The following is a 21,930-nucleotide window of genomic DNA, read 5'->3' as shown; positions in this document are numbered from 1 at the left end:
AACTACCTATAAAGAGAAAAAAAAAAAAAAAAAGAAGTCACATAAGATATACATAAAACCTATACATTGGCTAAAAGGACAGGCGTATTAGAAAGTTGATCCAGGGAGTAATCCGATTGCTGCTACGCAATCAAGAAGGATTTTTTTTCCCTGTTGTGGGATAATTGGTTATTGCCCCAAGTAAGGTTTTTTTTTGCCTTCTTTTGGATGAACTTTAGAACTTGGTACGCGGGAAAGGTTGAACTTGATGGACTGAAGTCTTTTTTTCAACCTACTATACTATCTGCCAACGCCATCAGCGACGCTGCTTTTGTGCAGGCGTGGGCAGAAGGATCGTTGCCATCGATCGCTATAGCGATAAGCCCCCTGTCTCAAACATCGCTCTAGAACAGGGGTGTCCAACCTGCGGCCCTCCAGCTGCTGCAGGACTACATCTCCCATACTCCTCAGTCAGCCCCTTAGCTGAAAGAGCATTATGGGAGATGTAGTCGTGCAACCAGCTGGAGGGCAGCAGGTTGGACACCCCCGCTATAGAAATGCCCTGGACACATTAGTGCAGCAGGACAGATCAAACTGAATCTGTTACTCCTGTTATTTCTCCGACCCGCGTTCATATTTTTTTGCTGATTTAACTATACATTATGCAGGGCGAGTGGAGCTCTTCCGGCAGCAGAAACTCACCGGGGATTTAGCCATCAGAATGCAGAGCGAAGCCAAATAGTTTAAGACTACAGCTCTCCCGTGAACGCGCCCTTTAGTGAATAAACACCATGCGTTGTTTGTTAGACAAATCTGCTCGAAATATTTTGTCTGCTTTGAGATAAACGGACATTTTTTCTACTTGAAACTTTTGTTACAATCAGCACTGCGGAATCTGACGGCACTTTAGAAATAAAGAATAATAATTGTAAATATACCCAAAGTATCACACAGAGAAAGTTTCCACACACTAAATGAAAAAAAAAAAACTAATGAATAAAATAGTCCACCACATTCATAATTATATATATATATATATATATATATATTTTTTTTTTTAATATGTTCACATCTTTAACCTGACTGACACATCCGCCGGCTTTTTTTTATTCAATCCATACAAGCCCTGGACAAACGTTAAAGCATTCCACACAATGCCCTCCGTACACACAATGCAATAAATACACTACTTAACGGACACGGTGTATTACTAAGTTTTTGTGACAGGAAGCTGCCGGTAGCTCTAGTGTTTATCGCGCGTTTCACGTCACTGAGTTTCTCGCACATAATTTGCAGTCTCCGGACACCGAGGCGCCCCCCCCCCCCACAGCACTGTCATTTACCGGGGTCTATGTCCAGCCTCAGTCACCTGAAGGATGGAGCCGGGAGGGAGTATCGTTCGATTTGGGGAAGATGTTGGGTCCCCTTCGCAGTGAGGTCTTCTCACAGTCTAGTCCCCGGAGCAGGCTGACGTGCTTCCGCGCCTGTTATTACCCGCCACCGAGCGCATTCAAACTTGCCCCGTACTATTGACCGGCCGCGGGATCATAAGCCCCGCCCACGTGATCACAAGTCTCTCCCGGAAATACATCATTACCCCACGTCTCTGCCGAGCAGTAGCTGGTATCCCTGGGGCAACCCCTCTACAAAGTCACGTGATTTACGTTTGCTCTTATATAATGGAGCGGATACGTTTTGATAACGATATACATATATGACATTAAATAACGCTGATTTAAAGTGGAACACATATAGTTTTGATTGATATACGCATTACGGAGTAATTAAGGCAGCTGTATGGTATAAACATGCTTTTGTGGGTACTCGATTTATCGCCACCACTGCTTCTGCCTGTCAGGTGTAACGGAACCCAGATCTCCGAGCCAGCAGGCCCAGATAATGTTCCGTTTATGGACCTCTGCGGGTTATAAAGGTAGCCAACGGGAGTTACTTTAGTAACATAGGATTAATGAAAGCACGCTGTTTTACAAGTTCCTTTGCAAAGTTACTGCCCAGTACTAGCAGCGTAAACACAGCGCTGTGTAATTGCACTGCTGCAGTATTACATGTCGGACTTCGGCGCTCTTTTTTTTACGTTTTCACTCCAGTGTACTGGGTATAGAGCCTTCTCAGTTTACGTCACCGCGCCTGCGACACCGAAAGCCAATTGAAGGCGAGTGCTATGCTGCGCTGACAGGTCACGTGGACTCTAATTCAATTTTTCCTGGCGGGATTCAGAATAAGGACAACAATGAGAAGACTAACCGGTCAACGGAACCTTATTCCCGGCAGTGTTTGATGTCGTTTTTTACTATTACAAATTATGAATGAGAGATTACGGAGGATCGCTGTACTCCACATCGTCTAGTGCATGTTAAAAGGTGAGGGCAAATGGGTTCAGACTTATAGGGCGCTGCATTTTTCTCACCTATCTTTTCTTAAGCCTGGCGAGTATGAGGTTAATGCACAGTGGACAGCAACCGGAAGTGTATACAAACAGTGTGAATCTGTACTACTGAGGGCACAATAATGCCACTGGCCACACAGATCAACTAGTCCAACATAAGCGATGTATACAATCACACAGCTTGAAGTCCATGTATTAAGTAGATTGGTTCCCCAAAGAGATTCATCTCTGGAAATGGTCAAAGATTCGGCAAAGATCTGCCTATGGGCAACAGTCCAGAAAATACACATATGTATGTATATGTATACACACACACACACACACACACACACACACACACACATATTAGCAAGTTCTTGATAAAAGACTGTGATGTGGTCTGAAACGTTGATTTGATTTTTTTTTATTATACTGCCTGCTTGTTAAAGTATTATTTGTCAAGTAGTTATTATTAGTATATAGAAAGTTGTGTGTGTATATATATATATATATATATGTCAGAAGCTTCATAGTTGTCATTGATTAAGTAGCAACCAGCAATAGAGAATTACATATGCTATCGATTACATTACATTTATTTATAAACAAAGTTCCTCCTACAAGAAGTTTTAAGTAAGTAAAAAGTAATTTTCATTTGAAGAAGAGACCTCTGAGGTCCTGAATGCATATGTAACTCTTCATCTTCTATGTAGAATAAGTTATTGTGATAGATCCCTTAGCATCGGCCATCATTTAAATCTTTTTTTTTTTTTTCTTTTTGCAGCTAAAGTCTACGTTTGGAACTGAAGGCAAAGAATGGGGGTCCATGAATTGTGGTCCATTCTGGAACCAGTCAAGAAACATGTCCCGCTGCACAGTCTGGCCGGGAAAACCCTTGCGGTGGATCTGAGCCTTTGGGTTTGTGAAGCACAAACTGTTAAGAAAATGGTTGGCGTGGTTACCAAACCTCATCTCAGGTACGTTTTCTGAGTTAGAAATGTTTGATCTCCATCTTCACCAAAATTCTTTTATTACATCTAAAGGTTTTTCATACACGGCTCCGGGGGTCCTACTTGACAGTTCCATGTTGGTTTTTATTGTCTAGCATGCATTTGCTGTTAGTTCCAATCGGACAGCTCAATAAATCTCATATAAAACACTTTAGCAGCTCCGAAGAATAAATAAATACATTGCTAATTAAAAGCCCATAAGTGCGTGCGGTGTTTTGTATAGAGTGCACTCATTCCTAAGTGGTATACTGCTAGGGTTTTATTAAGTAAATAACAAGTATTGGGGCAAATTATGCTTCAGTGTTCCATGAATTAAGAAATGGCCAAAGAATTTCCTTAGCCGAGTGGCCAGTGTGTTTTTTTTTTTCTTTTAGTTGGGCCTCGGATTCTAAAAACGTCTTCCACAGCCCAGCATAGCTAAAGTTCGGTTTAGTTGTTGCTCTAAGATACATGCATCAATGTGAAATTATTATTATTTTTTTTTTGTAGGAACCTCTTTTTTCGCGTTTCTTCCTTGAGCTTGATGGGAGTGAAATTAGTCTTTGTGACGGAAGGGGAAGCCCCGAAGATTAAAGCTGACACTATGAACAGGAGGAATGAGATGCGTTATGGATCGTCTAACAAGCCTGCGTCGGCAAGACCTGGGAGGTCTTATTTCAAGTCTGTCTTGAAAGAAGTAAGAGACAAATGATGTGTATGTGTGCCTATGTGTATATCTGTGTATGTGTATATCTGTGTATGTGTGCCTATGTGTATATCTGTGTATGTGTGCCTATGTGTATATCTGTGTATGTGTGCCTATGTGTATATCTGTGTATGTGTGCCTATGTGTATATCTGTGTATGTGTATATCTGTGTATGTGTGCCTATGTGTATATCTGTGTATGTGTGCCTATGTGTATATCTGTGTATGTGTGCCTATGTGTATATCTGTGTATGTGTGCCTATGTGTATATCTGTGTATGTGTGCCTATGTGTATATCTGTGTATGTGTGCCTATGTGCATATATGTACAGGTTCACATCAGTTGGATCCACCCCTCTGTATGTTGGGATCAATGCATTTTCAGAGATGTGAAGACCCCGTTTGTGTCCCGCTTCACAGTGTCTCCAGCTTCTGGAATGCCTTGGGGTTCCATGGGTCCAGGCTGCCGGAGAGGCCGAGGCTATGTGTGCTTACCTAGACGCTAAAGGGTACGTGGACGGATGCATTACCAACGACGGAGACGTCTTTCTGTACGGGGCCCAGACGGTTTACAGGAATTTTACCATGAACGTTAAGGTATGTCGCTTGCCTCCTTTGCTCTTGACACGGCAGGAGACCGCTTGCGCTGCTTGTTGTGTTGTCACTACGCATGGACAGGCGGTGATGAACACTTCCATAAATCCCCTGTGAGTGTGAGTAACTTCCAAAAGCCGTTTTAACTCTGTTCCCCTAAAATAAAAATCATTGGAGAGTTTTCTTTTGTAAATATTAGACTTTAGCGATTTTTGTTAATTCATACAAATTTCCAAAAAACGTGGAGAGACTCCAGTGGAATAAAATGAGAGCTCTGGTTATTTTGTTTGCATTGTGTGCTTTCCCTCTCATTTCACCGCCATCTGCTCCCATGTCCCCGGCTACTTTTCTGCCGTTCAGCTTCTTGTTCTTCTGTGTTCTTTTTTTTTTTTTTCCCCTGGCGTAGTGGAGGAGAGGCTGCCCCCGTGGTGGCTCTGCTCTTTAGTGGAAGTCCAAGAGGCGGCAATAATGCAGACGGCTCTGCGGAGAAAGCAAAGAGTCTCTGCCCGTCTTTTTCTGCGGATGCATCTGAATTATTCCTCCAATCAGATGGAGGGAGTGTGTGGAGGCTCCGGCCTTTTGTGGAAAGTGTGTGTGGTGGGGGGGGATAGAGAAGTGAAGACTTGTAGAGCTGCCGAAAAGGAGATTGAGATACGAAAGCGCTTGGCGGAGAAGGTAGAGAGACATCGATGCAGTGTGAGAGAGCGAATGAGGGTGAATGAGAGTGAATTTAGTTTCTGAATGGGAAAAATCAATCTGAACTTTTATCTGAAAACAAATGGAACATTTTGTCCAAATCATTTTTTTGCTCCATTTGCGCAAGTCTAGTAAATATTGTCGCGTATTAAGTGTTTTCTTTGCAAATAGTTATAAAACTTTATTTATTAAAACAGGTCTTCCTGTAGAGATAATATTTAGCTGTTTTGCTAAACTGAGGATATTTTAAATAAGTTTTTTTATTTTAGAATATATTTATTTTAATTAAAAAAAATAATATATATATATATATATATATATATATATATTATGCGCAAAACCTTCATTCTCGAAAGACATACTTTGCCCCCTACTTTATATTAATTGCCCGGTTTAATTAACCCTTGTTTGTTTCCCATCCGATGTAAAGTCTTGCTTGTGTCCACTAGGTGGCGGGAAAACCCTGCTAACAAATTACCTTTTTACTGCTATAACCGTGTAAAATGAGCATTCAGACTATTTAAAAAAACATTTATATGAAAAAGGCTTTGTATTGGTGCTGTGTCTTTTAATTGCTATAAAAAAAAGGTATCGCAGAAGAACGGAGCTCATAAGGATTTAAAAAAGGAAATAAAAATAAGAATGAAATTGTAGTACTTTTTTTATTTATTAAAGTAGTTTTCCGTAATGGTAAGTGTTGCGGTAACCTTTAAAGGGATATAACCATCAAATATATTTATGGCATTCATTTCAAGCGCGGTCTACATTGTTTTAAAACAATAAAGATGCCCAGTTCCATAAAAGTTAAGCGGATTTAATGTTGCTTTGTTATGGCGTCGTAGCTCACAGAAATGCTCGTTAGAATTTAGCAAAACTAGAGCGGCGAAGCGATTCACAACAACTGCTCCTTTAACAATATTTATATTTATTGCTTCTCTGAACAGGACCCTCATGTGGATTGCTACAAAGCCTCTTCTATTAAATCCAAGCTCGGTTTAGACAGAGATTCCATGGTTGGGCTGGCGGTCTTTCTAGGTTGTGATTATCTGCCAAAGGTGAGATTTTCTACATATATATACCGTATTGGCTCGGATATAGGCCGCCCCCGTATATAGGCCGCACCCTAAAAGTTTGGTGCTTTTTTTTAAAGAAAAAGTTTTTTTCTTTAAAAAAGCACCAAAAAAACATGCTGCCACTCTGTCTCCCCCCCCCCGAGATATGATGCCACTGTCCTCCTCCCCCCCCCGAGATATGCTGCCACTCTGTCTCCCCCCCCCCCCCGAGATATGCTGCCATTGTCCTCCTCCCCCCCGAGATATGCTGCCACTCTGCCCCCCCCCCCCCGACTTACCAGAGCAGACTCCCGGGTGTCTTGCGGGGCCGGCGGGGGACATCTACGCAATACGCGTATACAACTTCCGGTGCCAGCACTCAGCAGATGTGCCGGCACCGGAAGTTGTATACGCGTATTGCGTAGATGTCCCCCGGCGGCCCTGCAAGACTCCCGGGAGTCTGCTCTGGTAAGTCTTGGGGGCAGAGGTAAAACGCATCGTGCGGACGGTCACCGGCTGCGGCGATGCGGGTAAACAACCTCCGCAGCCGGTGACCGTCCACACGATGCGCTTAGACAACCTCCCGTGCCGGCACCCCCCCCGTGGGAAGCGCTGGCAGGGGAGGCTTCTAGGCGTATCGGGGATTAGGATGCAGGTCCCCTACACCGCTGCGGGGAATCTGTATCCTAACCCTGCTGCCTGCCCGGCGCTAGACCCCTAATATAGGCCGCACCCCCACTTTAAAGACTTAAAGTGGGGGGAAAAAAGTGCGGCCTATATTCGAGCCAATATGGTATATATCTATAGCTATATATATCTATATCTATATATCTTTTCATTTTGACATGGGAGGGCATTGTCATTTATGAAGTTCCGTTTTGTGAATTCCTTTTAATTTCCTATTAAGTGAAAAGGCATGAAAACCTGATTGGGTCACTTTCTTGTGCAAAGGTTCTTTTTCATACAGATTCTTATATATAATATTTTTGCACTTTTACTGGAACTGCTGCAGTGACCTGGACCCTAAAGACTCAGTTTTTAGAGGGGAAGTGAACGAGCCTCTTGACTTCAGAAGCACCTTTCCCTGCAAAGGGATTTGCTTTGGCTGGAGCGAGAAGGGTGGAAGAAGAAGAAGAAGAACGTTGGAGACCCTGGTCCACTGCGGCCGTGATATCGTTTTAGCGAGAAGCACCAGGCACCCTTTCTTTTATGTTACGGCAGGAAGCACGACACCTCTAGTCTTGAAATAAAGAAGAATGAAAGCACAGGTGGTTGAATTTGGATCAGGCGTAGGGTGTGACGACAGGTCCCCTTCTAGTAGCTCTGGGAACTTGTTATTTGCATTCAGTTCTCCCAGGTCTGTGTTAGTGAGGATGATCCTTGCAAAATGATCGGCGAAAACCCAGTTAAATATTTCTAAGGGTAAAGTTAATTCCCGCTCTTGTTGTCCGTCTCCAAACGGAACGATTCTCTACGCCTTTCTCAAACTGGAGAGAATGTGTCCGATTGGAAGCTTCCTACGCAATAATAATGAAATAAAAAATAAATAAATATATGATTGTAATTTAATTTGTGTTTTAAAGAAATTATATATTTTTTGTGTTTGTGCCAGCTGACAAATCCTGATAAATTATTTTTATTGACATAAATTTGGATTTTATTTCAAAATCCACTGTCAATATTGCAGCTGAGGAGGATTTCTGAGCCCCGAGCAAAAAATAGTTTTATTCATAGTCTATAGAATCTGCACAGGTTTAAACTTAAAATGTATTGTTCATTTTTGACGGCAGATAAGAACCATTCGGCCCACCTAGTCTGTTCCTGCTGCAAACCTTAATGCCTATCCATTAGTTCCCTAACTGCGTTAACCTGTACCACTTCTGCTGGCAGGCTATTCTAATTATCTACTACTCTCTTGGGGTAGAAAAACCCCTTTAAGAAATCTTATCCGCTATTTTTGTAGCTTGCGTTTTTCTCTTTTTTTATACTTCTCATACCAATGCTACTCAAAGGGTTAACTAGCGGTTCCATAGGTTTTTGATACGGGGCTGAGGAGGGCTGTGACATGTCTCTTGTCCCTTTTCTGCTGCCCTCGGGCCGAGTGGCTTTTAGTACTGGATTGTCACAGGGTGTCTGTTTAAAGCTGCATCTGGCAGTAATTAGATGCCGATGAGCTTCTCTCATACCCGTGCTAACTGGTGGCGCCTTCATTAGAGTGTCAGCACAAGTGTTAATGACCCGGGAAGCACTTCCTATTTGTTAATGTTTGAAGAATCCCAATGAAGCTCCAGCGCAGCGTACGCAGAGCCTTCGCCGTAGGGTTAAAGACACATAACCCTTTCAATGCCAGCTCCGTGTACAAAGGAACGTGCAAGTGATGGACTGGCGTTTTCAGCTTCAAGGTACCGTCTGCATCAGGCCATTGATCTGTTATATTTTGGGCTTGAGCCCAGTAGCCGCGCATCAAGTTTCACTGTTGGCGCCTATTATTATTATTCATTATTTTTTTTTTTTTACTCCTATACTTTACATTTTCTGTCTCGCTCTCTCTTCCTCGTATGTATGTAAAATGACAGTGCGTATAAACGCAGCAGTGGGGTAACTGGGGTTAACTTTACTGCGGGAATCGCTTTGTAACGACCTTGGTAGCGGAGCGTTCCTAGAACAGTATATAAAGACTGTCTTAAAATGGACCTAACTGATGCAGAATCGTTCAGTGTATTATGTGTAGGTCCCATTTAATTGCCTTAAGTGCGTTAACCCCGTAAGGACCAGTGCTATATTATGCTACACAAGCTTTTTTTTGTGTTGATGTCTTTCTCTAACTGCTATTTCTCTTTTTCCTTTAGTGTACGCACGCAAATTATATATAGGGCTTTTACCCATATTTTTTATAAAAAAAATTAAAAAAATGGGTCTTGTACAGCTGGTATGAATGGAGAAAAAATACCTAAAATATATTCATGATCTTTCCCTGTATATATATTTCCCATATAATGTCCACCCTACACTAACTACAACTTAAATGTAATAAACACAGGGTTAAGTATATAAATATATATAAAAAAATGTAAAAGCTTTTATTTTTTTATTTTTTTTAACCTTGGGCTTAGGTTGCAGGGAAACAAGGAATCTGCTGTAGACTGACCACCCTGGTCATGGAGCGGTCAGCATCAGTGGTGCCCCTACAATCAATGTAAATTGGGAGTATTTTTAACCAATGACGTACCAGGTACATTATGGGTCCTGTAGGGACATCTTTTCATGATGTACCTGGTAAGTCATAGGTCACAAAAGGTGTTTAAACACGCAATCAAACCATTTTGCTACCAAGTTCACAACATAAAACTATTTTCGTAGCGGCCTCTGTTTGTTTAGGCTTCTAAAGGAACAATGCATTGGCTTTTCTCTAGAAGTAATAAAGCCTCCACAAAATGCGTCCAAAGTGCGATACTTTATCACAGTGCGGAGAGGAAACTTAAATACCAGTTTTCAGAAAGTACACGTAGCGTCAATTACAATGAGCGTCATCTACGTGACACTAAAGCTTACGATATTAACCTTCAACATATTCCTTAGGAAAAGGGGTCCGTATTTTTTTTTGTTGCATTGACCTTTTTTTCCCCCCCGCAGAATAATACTCTGACAGAGAAAGAATACACTGATGAGTATTGATGAGCGCGCGTTTTATTTTCTTTCCGGGATGGTTGGATGTTGGCCGTGGAATCACAGCCAATATAAAGAATTCTATTTTAAAAGCATTTCTTACTTGAGATATATATATATATATCTCCTGCTCCTCTAAGCAGGCTGAATATATGGGCAGTTTACTCTGTGCACCGCTAAGGTGATTTGTGTCTTCATCAATCCTTCAGCCTGCAGGCAGGTTATTTGTTCAATGCGAGGTTCATTCACGTGGCAATGGCCTCCGTCCCAGCTATATACAGAATATAGGAGGCGTTTTAGCAGCTTATTATGTGTATATATGCTTCAGGTTGTAGAGCTGTAAAAAAGAAAATAAAAATAAATGAAGATCAACTGAACCATAAAAAAAAAAAAAAAGATGAAACTGTATTGATTTGGTATATTAATGGGAGTTTAAATTGTTCATTTAACTGGCCCTGCGGCATATAGTGCTGACTCTTTAATATATTTTTCATCTTTGCATTTTTATAGACGACGTTGGAAATCCAAGCCAATAAAGATTTTATAGAGCAGCCGCAGATCACGCTCTACAAAGTAGACATAAAAAAAAAAAAAAAAAAACAACAAAAAAAAATAATAATAAAGATCATTAATCCAGGTGCATGAAAATCACTCTTGGTTATTAGGAAGAAAAGATTACAATCTAATTACTTATTATAGTATTTCTTAATTTTAATCAGGTACCTCCGGAACAATTCTGAAATTATTTAGGAGGTCTCTTATGCGACGAACGCTTCATTCATTATCTTTCTGTCTGCATAGAGTCTGAATGTAAATCGTGAATGAATGAGCAGATCTGTGTTCCTTTTTGCTTTATTGTAAAGCTCAAATTCTGCAGACCAACAGTAGTCCTCTGGATGATCTGATGATTGTGAAATAACTTGTTTATCAACGCAGGGGTTATTTCTTTATTTTTTATGAATTGGGCAGCTTTGACACTAAAAAAACTGAAAGTGAATATTTTTACCATGCATTTTGCCATGTACTGACCTTTTTATTGCTTTATTTTTGTTGCATTTAACTCTCGTTTTTATTTATGTATACAGGGAGTGCCTGGTGTTGGAAAGGAACAGGCGTTGAAGCTCATTGAGACATTGAAGGGAGAGAGTTTATTGCAGAGGTAAAAATAGATCCCGATTGTTGTATATCAGACTATATATATAATTTTAAAACTATTTTTAAGGTAAATGCATAAATATTCCCACTCTGGGCACTTGTGGTATATATATAGGTTTTCGAGTTGAGGCTTCCAAACCCACCAACAATCCAGGATACATGGTTTCTCTTTGTGATAAGACATCTAAAGAAGCGGACATCACAGGCCTTGAAAGTTTGATGATTTCCCGTCTTACTGTGTGAGCACGAGTCCGCTTAAAGCTATCTTTGGGAGATGTTCCCTGTGGTTAATATAGCAATATACTTTTCTGTAACAAAAGGTGAAGACCCAGTATGGCTGATTCTGAGAACCACTTCTGCTGCAACATGGAGGTGCCGGCTGATCCTAAGGACTGACTATTAATGCCTTTGATACGTCGGGCCCTCTTTATATCTCCTTTTATTCTTAAAGTGGAACTCTCCTTGAATGGCCACCTTCTTCCGTGGCTCCGTGGTCCAGTTCTTCTGCTCACGTGCCCATTGTAGGCACTTTCTGCAGTGGAAGGGGTTAGCATGGGCACCCTGACTGGTCTGCGGCTACGCAGCCCCATACGCAACAAACTGCGATGCTCTGTGTGTTCTGACTCCTTTCTATCAGAACCAGCATTAACTCAGCAATTCGAGATACAGTAGATCTGTTGGATTTGACAACATGAGGCAGCCTTCTCCCCCCACGTGTATCAATGAGCCTTGGTGGCCCGTGACCCTGTCACCGGTTCACCACTTTTCCTTCCTGTGTGTCCTTCGTGTTTGTGATGCTGCATGACCCAGTGCATCTGTTAAGCGGTCTTCTGCGCCTCTTCTCCATCTCCCTAGGATCACATACACTCACAATAACACCATACACTGACACACACACTAACCCACGCTAACACCAAATAGTAACACAAACACAACCAAGTTATCACCATACATTTTTATACACACGCTCACACACTCTAACACTATACATACGTGAAATATACACACATACATACGGAATCTGGCACTACAATACAATAGACATGCTGACTCTATGCATACACACGTACACCACAGTTTACACATGCGCGCGCACACACACACGCTACTCCCCCTCTTACCACCTGCTGCCTGTCTTCTGTGTGTTTCGTGACACCCGCTTCAAACCCATCCCTGTGGCCATGCCCGGATTTCTGATGGCCGCCCTGGCCAGTCCTCCCCCTTGTCCTACTAAACCTGACGTGCCAGCAAGTGATTTTTACTATCCCTTTACCTTTAAGCATGATATATAATATTGTTTTTAGTGCTAGCAGGTGTAGAGGTAAGACAATATCCTTACAGTGATATTTGTATCTTCTATTTGTTTATACATGGGCACGGCCCGCACACCTACATACAAGCCCCTGCCTGCAGACTATTAGGGGATCTGACAATTAGTGATTAGCATATATGTAATGTATACGATGTCTTTAATGTGGTTCAGCGGTCAGTTCCCGGGGTTTAGTCGCCACAAGAGTTTACAGGGGAGTTTTGGTCGTTCTGTGAGGCTGAGCTGGCCCTGTATAATGCATAATTCAAGAGATGTCACTGATTTACCTCTGCATATAGAGGGTCTGTCAAGCTTATGGGGAACGAGCCTTCATAATGTACAGTGAAGGCAAAGCAAATTCGATGATCGCACCTTTATTGGCTGACGTATAATGGATCGCAATCATTCGAGACTATCTAGGTCTCTTCTTCCGGCAATCCATAAGTCGGTCGGTATATGTATCAACCCTCTGCCGCCAGCCCCCTTCAGCATACAGACCCCACTGTCTCTCCCGTCGTGTACCCGCCGTACTATTAGCTTATATCTAGTATCTGTCGGTGCTCGCAGACCACAGTGTTGTGAAAATGTAGCATTAAATCCACCCTTAGATCTGAATGTTTTCCCCCAATCTACGTAGATCGTACAACATGAATACGAATAACTAGTGAAACAATTAAAAAAAAAACAAAAAAACATCAATGTAAAAAATACATATCCATGCATTAAACCTAATCCTAAGAGGTCCACCTGGCCAGGCTCCTGCCATTTGGTGCGGTCACACATTGCTGCGTCTTCACTACTGTATAAAATATTCAGCTGGGGTAACACTCCGCTGCTAATGGGTTCATTAGTGAAGCCGGCTTTGATATGCGAGTTAACGTTGGGAATGTCTTTCTTTTTTTACTGCGCTCCGTTTTGGGGAAAGAAAAAGGCGGCAGGCTGCTGACAATAAAATGTAATCTGTTAATAAGGATCTGCAGCAGGGGAGGACATCCTGGCCAAGTTCTCTTAAAGCCCAGTGATAGTTCACCGTTATCACACGTTCTCAAAAATGGCTCTTTTTGACCAAATCCGCCCAGTATAGCCCCGAGTTAAATCTTTAATTAGAGTCTACGGCTCCGGAAAAATGACAGATCGCGTCCTACGATTACGCTTCTGTTTGTTCTCGCATGGTCGAGGAAGGATCGTGTCGGATCTTAAAGTTTTAGCCTGCTAGAGACGCGCATCGATAAATATTATGTAGTTCTTTAAGCTTTTAGCCGATTTATTTTGAATGGATTGTGTCTACTGGTTGATAACTATTGCTGATGTTATCGAGAGCAAACTTGGTGAAGATAATACTGCCTGAAGTATAATATGCTTGAAGAGACCTAGTTAGCCCCGAAAGCTTGCAATCCATTACACTTAACCAATAAAGGTGTCATCTTTACCAAATTTGCTCTTTTTTTAACGGCCAACGCCGATATACCGCAAAAGGACCTGATCCAGTGTTATCAAAGAGGTTGCAGCGGATATCCATCGTGTAATTGGGTTCCTTGCTGAAATCATTTCAACATAGAATGTTACGGAACCTACTGTGTTTTTATTCTTCTTGATCGCAGGTTTTATCAGTGGAAGAAACAGTTTAATGAGCCTACAATCCCCTCTCCGTCTGCTAAGAAAGTAGCGCATTGTTCTGTTTGCTGCCATCCAGGTATATATATATATATATATCGGGACTCTCCGTTTACATAGAAAACACTGCGTTCTTTATTACCATATAAATCGCCAAGATTCCAATGAATATACTCGATACGTTCTCCTCCGCAATGACAAATAGAGAAGAATAGAAATTCTGTATTTTTTGGTTGATTTTTGACCCCCCCCCCCCCAAACTTTGCTTTTTCCGTTGGATCTGACGCTCTTTGAACTGAACTCTCAGTATAAATCCTCTAAGGATGCAGAAGGACGGGCAATGTTTGATGTTTAATAAATAAAGGCAAGGACTTCTTCACCCCCTGACTTCACTATCCTTTCTAATGCTTCTCCTGTTTTGAATTATATCTGTAATCCTTACCCTTTCCCTTTTTAGATATGATTCTTGATGATGCAATTACATTGTTTGCAATCAATTGTGTGAAAATGTAAAAAAAAATTTAAAATATTTAAAAAAAGCAGCCGAAGGTTTGCACGTATCGCCTGCAAACTTCCAAGTTCGGGAAAAACGCTATCACATCATTAGTTTCTGTCGGATAACAAAGCTTCAGCTTTAGAGAAAAAAGCATTGCCTAGGCAAAACCGTGCAGACGAGGAAAGGATGATGTGCAATCCTCCTTTGTCTTCAGTGAATTGAAGTGGGGAAAAAAACCCATAAATTGCCTTTTTTTTTTCTTCTCCCATAAAATTTCTAGTTATCGTCCTAGAAGGCACAATTGTATATGTTTGTGTGATGATGCTATTGGAGCGCTCCCATGTCGTGTGATTGCGAATGAATGAAGACAGAATGGAGAAGTCAAGCAATCCGAAAAGAACTACTTTCCCACCCGCACAATTTTTACCCGTCTCCTTGTAGGTTCCGCCAAGGACCACGAGCGAAGCGGCTGTGCCCTGTGTGGAAGCGATCGATACTGCGAGCCGCACGACTATGACTACCGCTGCCCTTGTAACTGGCATCGGACGGAGCAAGAGAAACGAGCCAACCCTGTGGAGTACAGCATCAAGATGTATGGAAGCGTCGCTGCGGATTAAAGTCCATCGGCCCCTGGTGACAGAACAACGCTTATCATGTCTTTGTCTATGTGTTACAGGAAAGCCAAGAAATGTGAAGGGTTTCCTTTCCACGAGGTAACAACAAACTTCTTCATTATTGTTCGCAAAAATTTATATCTATTATAATTTTGTGACTTTTATTTATTTTATTTTTTCTTGCCAAAAAATTCTAGGTCATCGAAGAATTTATCCAAAATAAAAATAAACTGCTAAAAGTGATCAAATGGGTCCGACCCAATCTTTTGTCTTTCCAGGTAAGAGAATATGAATGTTTGAACATTTGAATATTTGTTCTTGTAATTAGAAGAGCGTTTGTCGCTGACACGTTTTGTGGGCTTCTGTCGGACTTGGTCTTGAGGTTTTTTACTGTGTGTTTTTTGTTTTTTTTTATTTAGCAAACCCTAAAGTTTTTAGCAAGTTAGAGCCCGGTGAGCTAAACCCGTCTGTGAATGAGTTCTCTTCAGTCGGGGGTTTATCAGGTTTGGCCTCTTGAAACCAGTGAACTTCCGAATGCATCTGTTTGGGTTAAAATGTCCTACTATTGAATATGATCACGCAGATGTGTGTAGGCATTTATATGCTCGGTAAATCTTCTTACCTTCAACTAGTGTGCACCAGAACACGCAGTCTCTTACTATACCGGTTCAGCGATCCCCTTCTTTTGACGAGTGGGTTTGTTAATTAAACAGTGTGTCGTTGAGTTGCCTTAAAGGGGGATCCATTACCATTTTTTTATAGTGCTAGTATCAGATTAACATTTTTCCGACGCATTTTGCCATTTCCTCTCTTAAAACAATTCTTTTATTAGCAAAATATGTGTTCAGGCAGCTGCATGTTAATTATCTGTATGTGTTCCAGCTCTCTTGCTAGGCAAACAGCCCGACTCTTATCATACCGCCTGTGGTCAACAATAGAATGGCTCATTGTTAATCGCCCATCTAGACTCTGACTAACGAAGAATCTTCAGAATCTGCAGATAAAGAGAGAGATTAGGGAACAGATTGGATAAAAATATGTTTTTGCTTAATATAGTATATGAATAATATAATATGAATAGTTTCACATCACTGTAAATAAATGCAGATCACACTTTGCAAAGTATAATAAATATAAGGAAATCCCCATGAAGATATTCCAGACCTCCCAGGTCAGTATGTGCCTCCGTGTTCCCGATATTCTGATTTTGCGGGGTTCTGTCACCGGGAAGAGTATAATATTTGATCGTTACACCCATCGTATGCACTTTAATGTATAGGATGACTGGAGTGTCCCCTTAAGAATACAGGATTGTGTTACTTCAGCGTCTGGGATCAAAGTTGTTAACCAAGGCATCTATATATGATTCAAATTGGTTTTCTTTGTTTTAAGGTATTTTCTGGTCTTTCTCTCGGCAGAATTTTGCATTGGATCGCATGGAGTGGCCCAAGCACTACGCCTGCGAGAAGCTGCTGGCGATGCTGACACATTATGACATGAACGAGCGGAAGGCAGGCCGAGAGCCGGCCGCGCGGCTACAGGCCATACGGTAACGCGATCACTTGGATGCCCTTCGAACCACGCGTGACGCGTTCAGAAATGACGGCCCTCGAATCTATTTAATGGAAGACTTGATGACCAGATATTGTCGCACTTAAATATATTAAAGAGTTACGATCCTTTTCTAATATAGCCTAAAAAGGCCATGTGCCTCCTAAAGTCCGCTTTTTAAAGCGATATCTCCTGGGAATGTCCTAAGCAGATTTACCCAAATAATGCCAAACATGAAGAATAATAACCAATTTTTTTTTTTTTAGTGACTGCTTACTAAAAAATAATAATCCTATCCTTCACTGTGATCCGTGCCCAACACTAATCCACCCGTTTGCTCATTCAGCAGCCAAGCCATTATTAGCCACATGCATCCTTGTATACATCACCGTTTTTTTTTGTTTTCGACGAGAAAAAATGGCATTATTGGTCGTTTGTTTTAATTCGCAACATTATTTTTTGTCATCAGAATTGTTAAGACTCGAGTCAAGAACGGAATTCCCTGTTTTGAAATCGAATGGGTGAAACCAGGTCTGTATCCTCCTGAGAGAACTTGCATTAACCCTTTAAGGACAATGGGTTGTCCTTTAAACCCATTAAAAACAATGCATTGTGAGCCAGTGAAGGGTTAAGATATCGAGAAGTGCGAAAACCAGGTTGGACGGGACCGAAAGAGAAACGAACTGTCCAAAAAAGGGGGAAAAACTGATTAACATTTTAAATTGAATGTATTAATTGATACGTTTACGGCTTTGTTTAGATTATGTACAAACCATCGATCTACTAGGACCGTCAGAATAATACAAAAGGGGACTCGTTGCAGATTTTTTTTTTTTCAGATCCTATATTTGTGATTTTTTATATATATATATATGTGTGTTGGTTTGATATACCTCCACAAAAGAGACATATTAACACCGCCAACATTAAGTCTTTCTGCTTGCGGGATACCATGATAGTTCGTGGCCAAGTTGTTTTTGTCTTCTGTAGTTACTAATAGAGCGAATGTCTCGTTATTGTTCAGCTTTTGCTGAGATATCTCTAAATTACCTTATCCAGACCTCTGAGGAACAAACTCAGAGGAACTGCAGCTCTCATGATCATCTTCTACATTTAACATCTGAAGAGGTAACGTTGTGTTAGACGTGGCTTCTGTTTGCCTACACATACCCCAGTGCATTATCAATCTATTTCAGATGAATATGTTTTTGCCGACGACCATCCTTCGGACTCCCCGCTGGTGACAATCGAGGATGAATCGCTCTTCCAAGCTGCTTATCCGCAGACCGTTGCTTTGTATCAGAAGGGAAAAATGGAAGAAGAGGAGAAAAAGCATAAAAGTGAGGGGTTTTTTTTGTGTGCAAACGCATTGCGTATGGATTTTAAAATAGAGATGATTGGAAGCCTATTTCTGGATACAAGAGTTGACTTGGGAAAGGGATTTATATCCATGGAAAGAACATCTTCCATTCCTCAAAAGCTGTCTTTTTTTGTTGTATCATCTCATTTAATGTACATTTAAACCTTTTTCTTTGTATGTAAAATATCCTGGAGTATAGTTTATAATGCAGGAACCCAATAGCCGAAGGAGGCAATTCCTACTCGACAGGGTGAGGTTCCTTTACATTCTATTACGGCAAACGCCACTCGGTTTACAGAGATTGGAAACCTTCCAAATGTTCGGTATGCACCCCCCCCCCCGACTATTATTTTACACATACTAGTAAAAACTGCGGGTTAGTAGAAAATCGCTGAGCTGTTACCAGCAGTAAATCCATTGGTCAAGCCAACTAATGTTTTAGGGCTCTCGTTGTGAAGAACACATTGGATTTTTGCCAATAAAGCAAAATACATGTACTTAGTGAACTGAAATCAACCGGCGTTTCTATTTCTCTCCCTCTTTTCCGATACAATGGCTGGTTGTCAATAGCACAAGATTCACTGCAGCCATTCAAAAGCCAATTTGCGTGCGCAGCAAACTCTGATAATCAGCGCAGCATAATGTGTAATCAAATTGTTGGCTTCGGCAGCAGACAGCTGCGGCATTGTTGTATTTATAATGTCAGAGAAGCGTATTGAATGTCCTTTTTTTTTATCTTTTTTTTTTAGGCAAGAAGTCTAAATCAAAGTCCAAAGTGATTCCGGATCTAGATGATGTTGCTGCATTGCTGTCGGAAATGAGTTTAAAGCCCGCTTTGGAGAAACCTCCACCAAGCAATTCAAATGTAGAATGCGACGGGACGCAAAGCTCCAAAGAGGAGAATTTACACGCGCGGGACTTGGCCGCAAAAACAGAGACTTTTTTACAACCTGCAACAGAATTAGAGATTTTTACTGCAGACGACGTCGATGAACATGAGGAAGATGTTATTGGAACGTGCTATTCACCGGCACAGTGCGGTGCTCCTTCATCAGATGCCAGTTCACCCAGCATCTCATCGTTGATTTCCGAGCTACAGCTGAGCAGCATCGATTGGGACTCGACTTCCTTCAGCAAGTCTCCGAAAGCGGAAACCCATACCGCCGGGGTGGGCTGTCCAAATTCTGAACCTAAACAAGAAGAATCTTGTAACCACAAGCAAACCGGTAACGATCCAGAAACGATAAGCCAGGATGACAATGGGGTCGTGGGACAACCGATCGGGCCACAAGTTGCTAGCAAGGAAAATAAGGTGAAGTCGTGTTCTGCGGAAGATTCAAAAGTGGAGTACCAAAGGTTATCCCTAAAAGAGAGAATACTTTTAAAGAACGCTTGTCGGTCTGGTGTCCCTCACCCCCAAAACCTTGATTCCAAATCTCTTCCTGAGAAGCTTCGACCCATTAGTGGCCACAAAAAGGAATCCAATTCTGGAAACTCTGTCACTGTGGATGAAAGTACAAAGGAAAACAATCAAATACCTAAAGTAAAGACTGAATCCGTAAAATGGGGTCCAGAAGAAAATAAAAAACACCCTGTTACAGCAGTTAAAGCAGTAGCTTGCGCAGGTGTGATCGTTAAACCGCTGGAACTGCCGGCTACGAAGCAGAACGGCTCTGTACAGGATCCCAACAAAATCCCTCTTATCCCGGTGAAGAAGCCTTACACGTTTGTAAAACACCCAAAAAAGATACCCCTCCTTCCCACACGGACTCTTTCCGTAAGTAGTGTTTCTAATAAAATAGTAAGCCAAACTGCCCCAAAAATAACCACGAAGAAGAGCGTCTGTCGCAAGTTGGGTTCGTCAAGTGAAGACGAGACAGAGGAGACTAAGGGGCGGATGGATAATGTATGCCGAGTCGAGCCGAGGGCCAAAACCCACTCAGGAGTCAAAAGCAATAAATCAAAAAAGGAGCCACCTCTGAGCGGACGGGAATCTGGATTTATCAATCATAAGAACATCTCACCGGCCAGCAATGTCGTCGTCCTTGGCTGCAGCCTGAAAGATCTACCGCTTAGTCCTGAGCACAAGTCGCCCGGCGCAGGAGAGCAGAGCGATGACTCCATCGTTTCAGTGGACAGTCCGCTGCCGCTATCGGAAAGGCTGAAACTAAGATCCTTACAGAACTGTTAGTGTACTTTTACGCAACGAAAATGAACGACCCCAGCAGCGGATCACAATGAAGCGCTACAGAGGACCGCTGGGAGCTCTCCTGATTCCTTTCCATTTTTAGTATGTTATATCCTCATAACTCATCATCATGCCTCGGTTGTTTTAATATAAATTTTGTCTTACGTTGTGTATCTGTTATTTCCTTTGTGTTACATCGAGCCGCTAATTTATTACTTGCTGTTATTTGAGCAGCGGTTTTAAAAGGACTCCTTTCGACAAGTGTCATCACACTGTTTTTTGAATGTTTTTCTTGCAATTTAAAATGTATTTTTATACCAGAAGCGAAGGCATTAAAGAAGAAATATAATTGTAAAATGTAGTGCACATAAATTAAATTGTCTGATCTGTATGAACTGGTAATGATTCTTCTAAAGACTTTTTTTAGGGGGACTGATTTTGTCACACAATTCGCATTGAAACCAAGAGCAAAAAGTTTATTCACTAAAGTGTGAGTTTATTGGAGATTCAATGTACAGGACCAGCTCAGATCTTCTTGCAGTATAAACCTCATAATAAAACTGTAAGCACCTTTTTTTTTGAGACTATACCTGATAATGAAGTCCAAGTCAACCCCAAATGTTTGCCATGTAAGCAGAGGAACGGTTTAAAGGAAATGGCCCATATACATGGTGGTAGATGGTACATGCACAAAAATAACTTCTATTTAAAACACAACTAAGCCAACATTACATATATGGATTACACTTTTGTGACAAATCACAAAATTAGAGTAAGAACTATACTTTTTAATGGCAGTGTGATAATGAGAGGATGGCAAACGGAGGTCAATTCAAGCAAGGCTTGACTATGAATGAAGAAGGGACCTCAACTGTTACTGGTTCCATTTTACTCCAAGTTTGTGGTTATGATGGTACCTTCCTGCCGGTTCTACTGCGTACCCTCACTTTATCTCACTTGTCGTACAACTGATCCCTTCCTGATGACGGTTTTGCCAACAGTAGCGTCCACCGGTAGTGTCCATATTCTCATTCTGGTACTGCCCCATGCCTGCGCTGTCAGAGACGGCGACAGGAAGTGGTCAGACCTATGACATAACTGTGCAAACCTTTTGTTTCCTTCAAGTATTGTTTGTGTGATTTGTTAAAGGGACATCCCAGTATCCCGTACAGCCCCGCCAACAAAGAATGCCTATTAAAATATTTTAAGTAACGTAATCTGCAAAAACTGCAGACTAGATGGGCCAAGCGAGCGGTTCTCATCCGCTGTCGCTTTCTATGTTTCAATATAAACATGGCTTTCCACTAACGGTATCATTTTCCCCCAAACTCTTCCTACACACGTCCATGTATTAGCCCATCATATTGCCAGTGTGTGCCGTGTAAGCTGTAGACTGTTCTAGGTATATAAACCTTTTGTTTATATTGGGGTTTTTTTTCTAGAGCCCCAGCTTCCCCCTCTTTTTTATAAAGTTTTTAGAGCTGATACATTGTTGTATTCCTCCTCTTGCGTTTTTGGGATCCGTATTTTGTTCAGAAACCAGTAGAATTCCCCATTTAATTGGTTTGCTGCCATT

General features: G+C 41.5%; 1 protein-coding gene across 1 annotated transcript; it reads left to right on the top strand.

Annotated features, from left to right (window-relative positions):
• Nucleotides 1–3,181: 3,181 nt before the first annotated feature.
• Nucleotides 3,182–20,357, top strand: LOC149288338 (flap endonuclease GEN homolog 1-like). The gene is made up of 13 exons (XM_089491880.1): nucleotides 3,182–3,342; nucleotides 3,865–4,051; nucleotides 4,480–4,656; nucleotides 6,294–6,404; nucleotides 11,153–11,226; nucleotides 14,133–14,224; nucleotides 15,083–15,233; nucleotides 15,318–15,354; nucleotides 15,453–15,533; nucleotides 16,674–16,804; nucleotides 17,276–17,337; nucleotides 18,003–18,134; nucleotides 18,916–20,357. The coding sequence occupies exons 1-13, from the start codon at nucleotides 3,182–3,184 to the stop codon at nucleotides 20,355–20,357; spliced, it is 2,838 nt and encodes a 945-aa protein (XP_089348006.1).
• Nucleotides 20,358–21,930: the final 1,573 nt, after the last annotated feature.

The sequence above is a fragment of the Sceloporus occidentalis genome, unplaced genomic scaffold, assembly GCF_023333645.1.
Source record: "Sceloporus occidentalis isolate IW3139 unplaced genomic scaffold, rSceOcc1.0.p SCAF_52, whole genome shotgun sequence".
Taxonomy (NCBI): Eukaryota; Metazoa; Chordata; class Lepidosauria; order Squamata; family Phrynosomatidae; genus Sceloporus; species Sceloporus occidentalis.
Note: the sequence above shows the minus strand (reverse complement) of the source record. Positions and strands in the feature narration are given on the sequence as shown.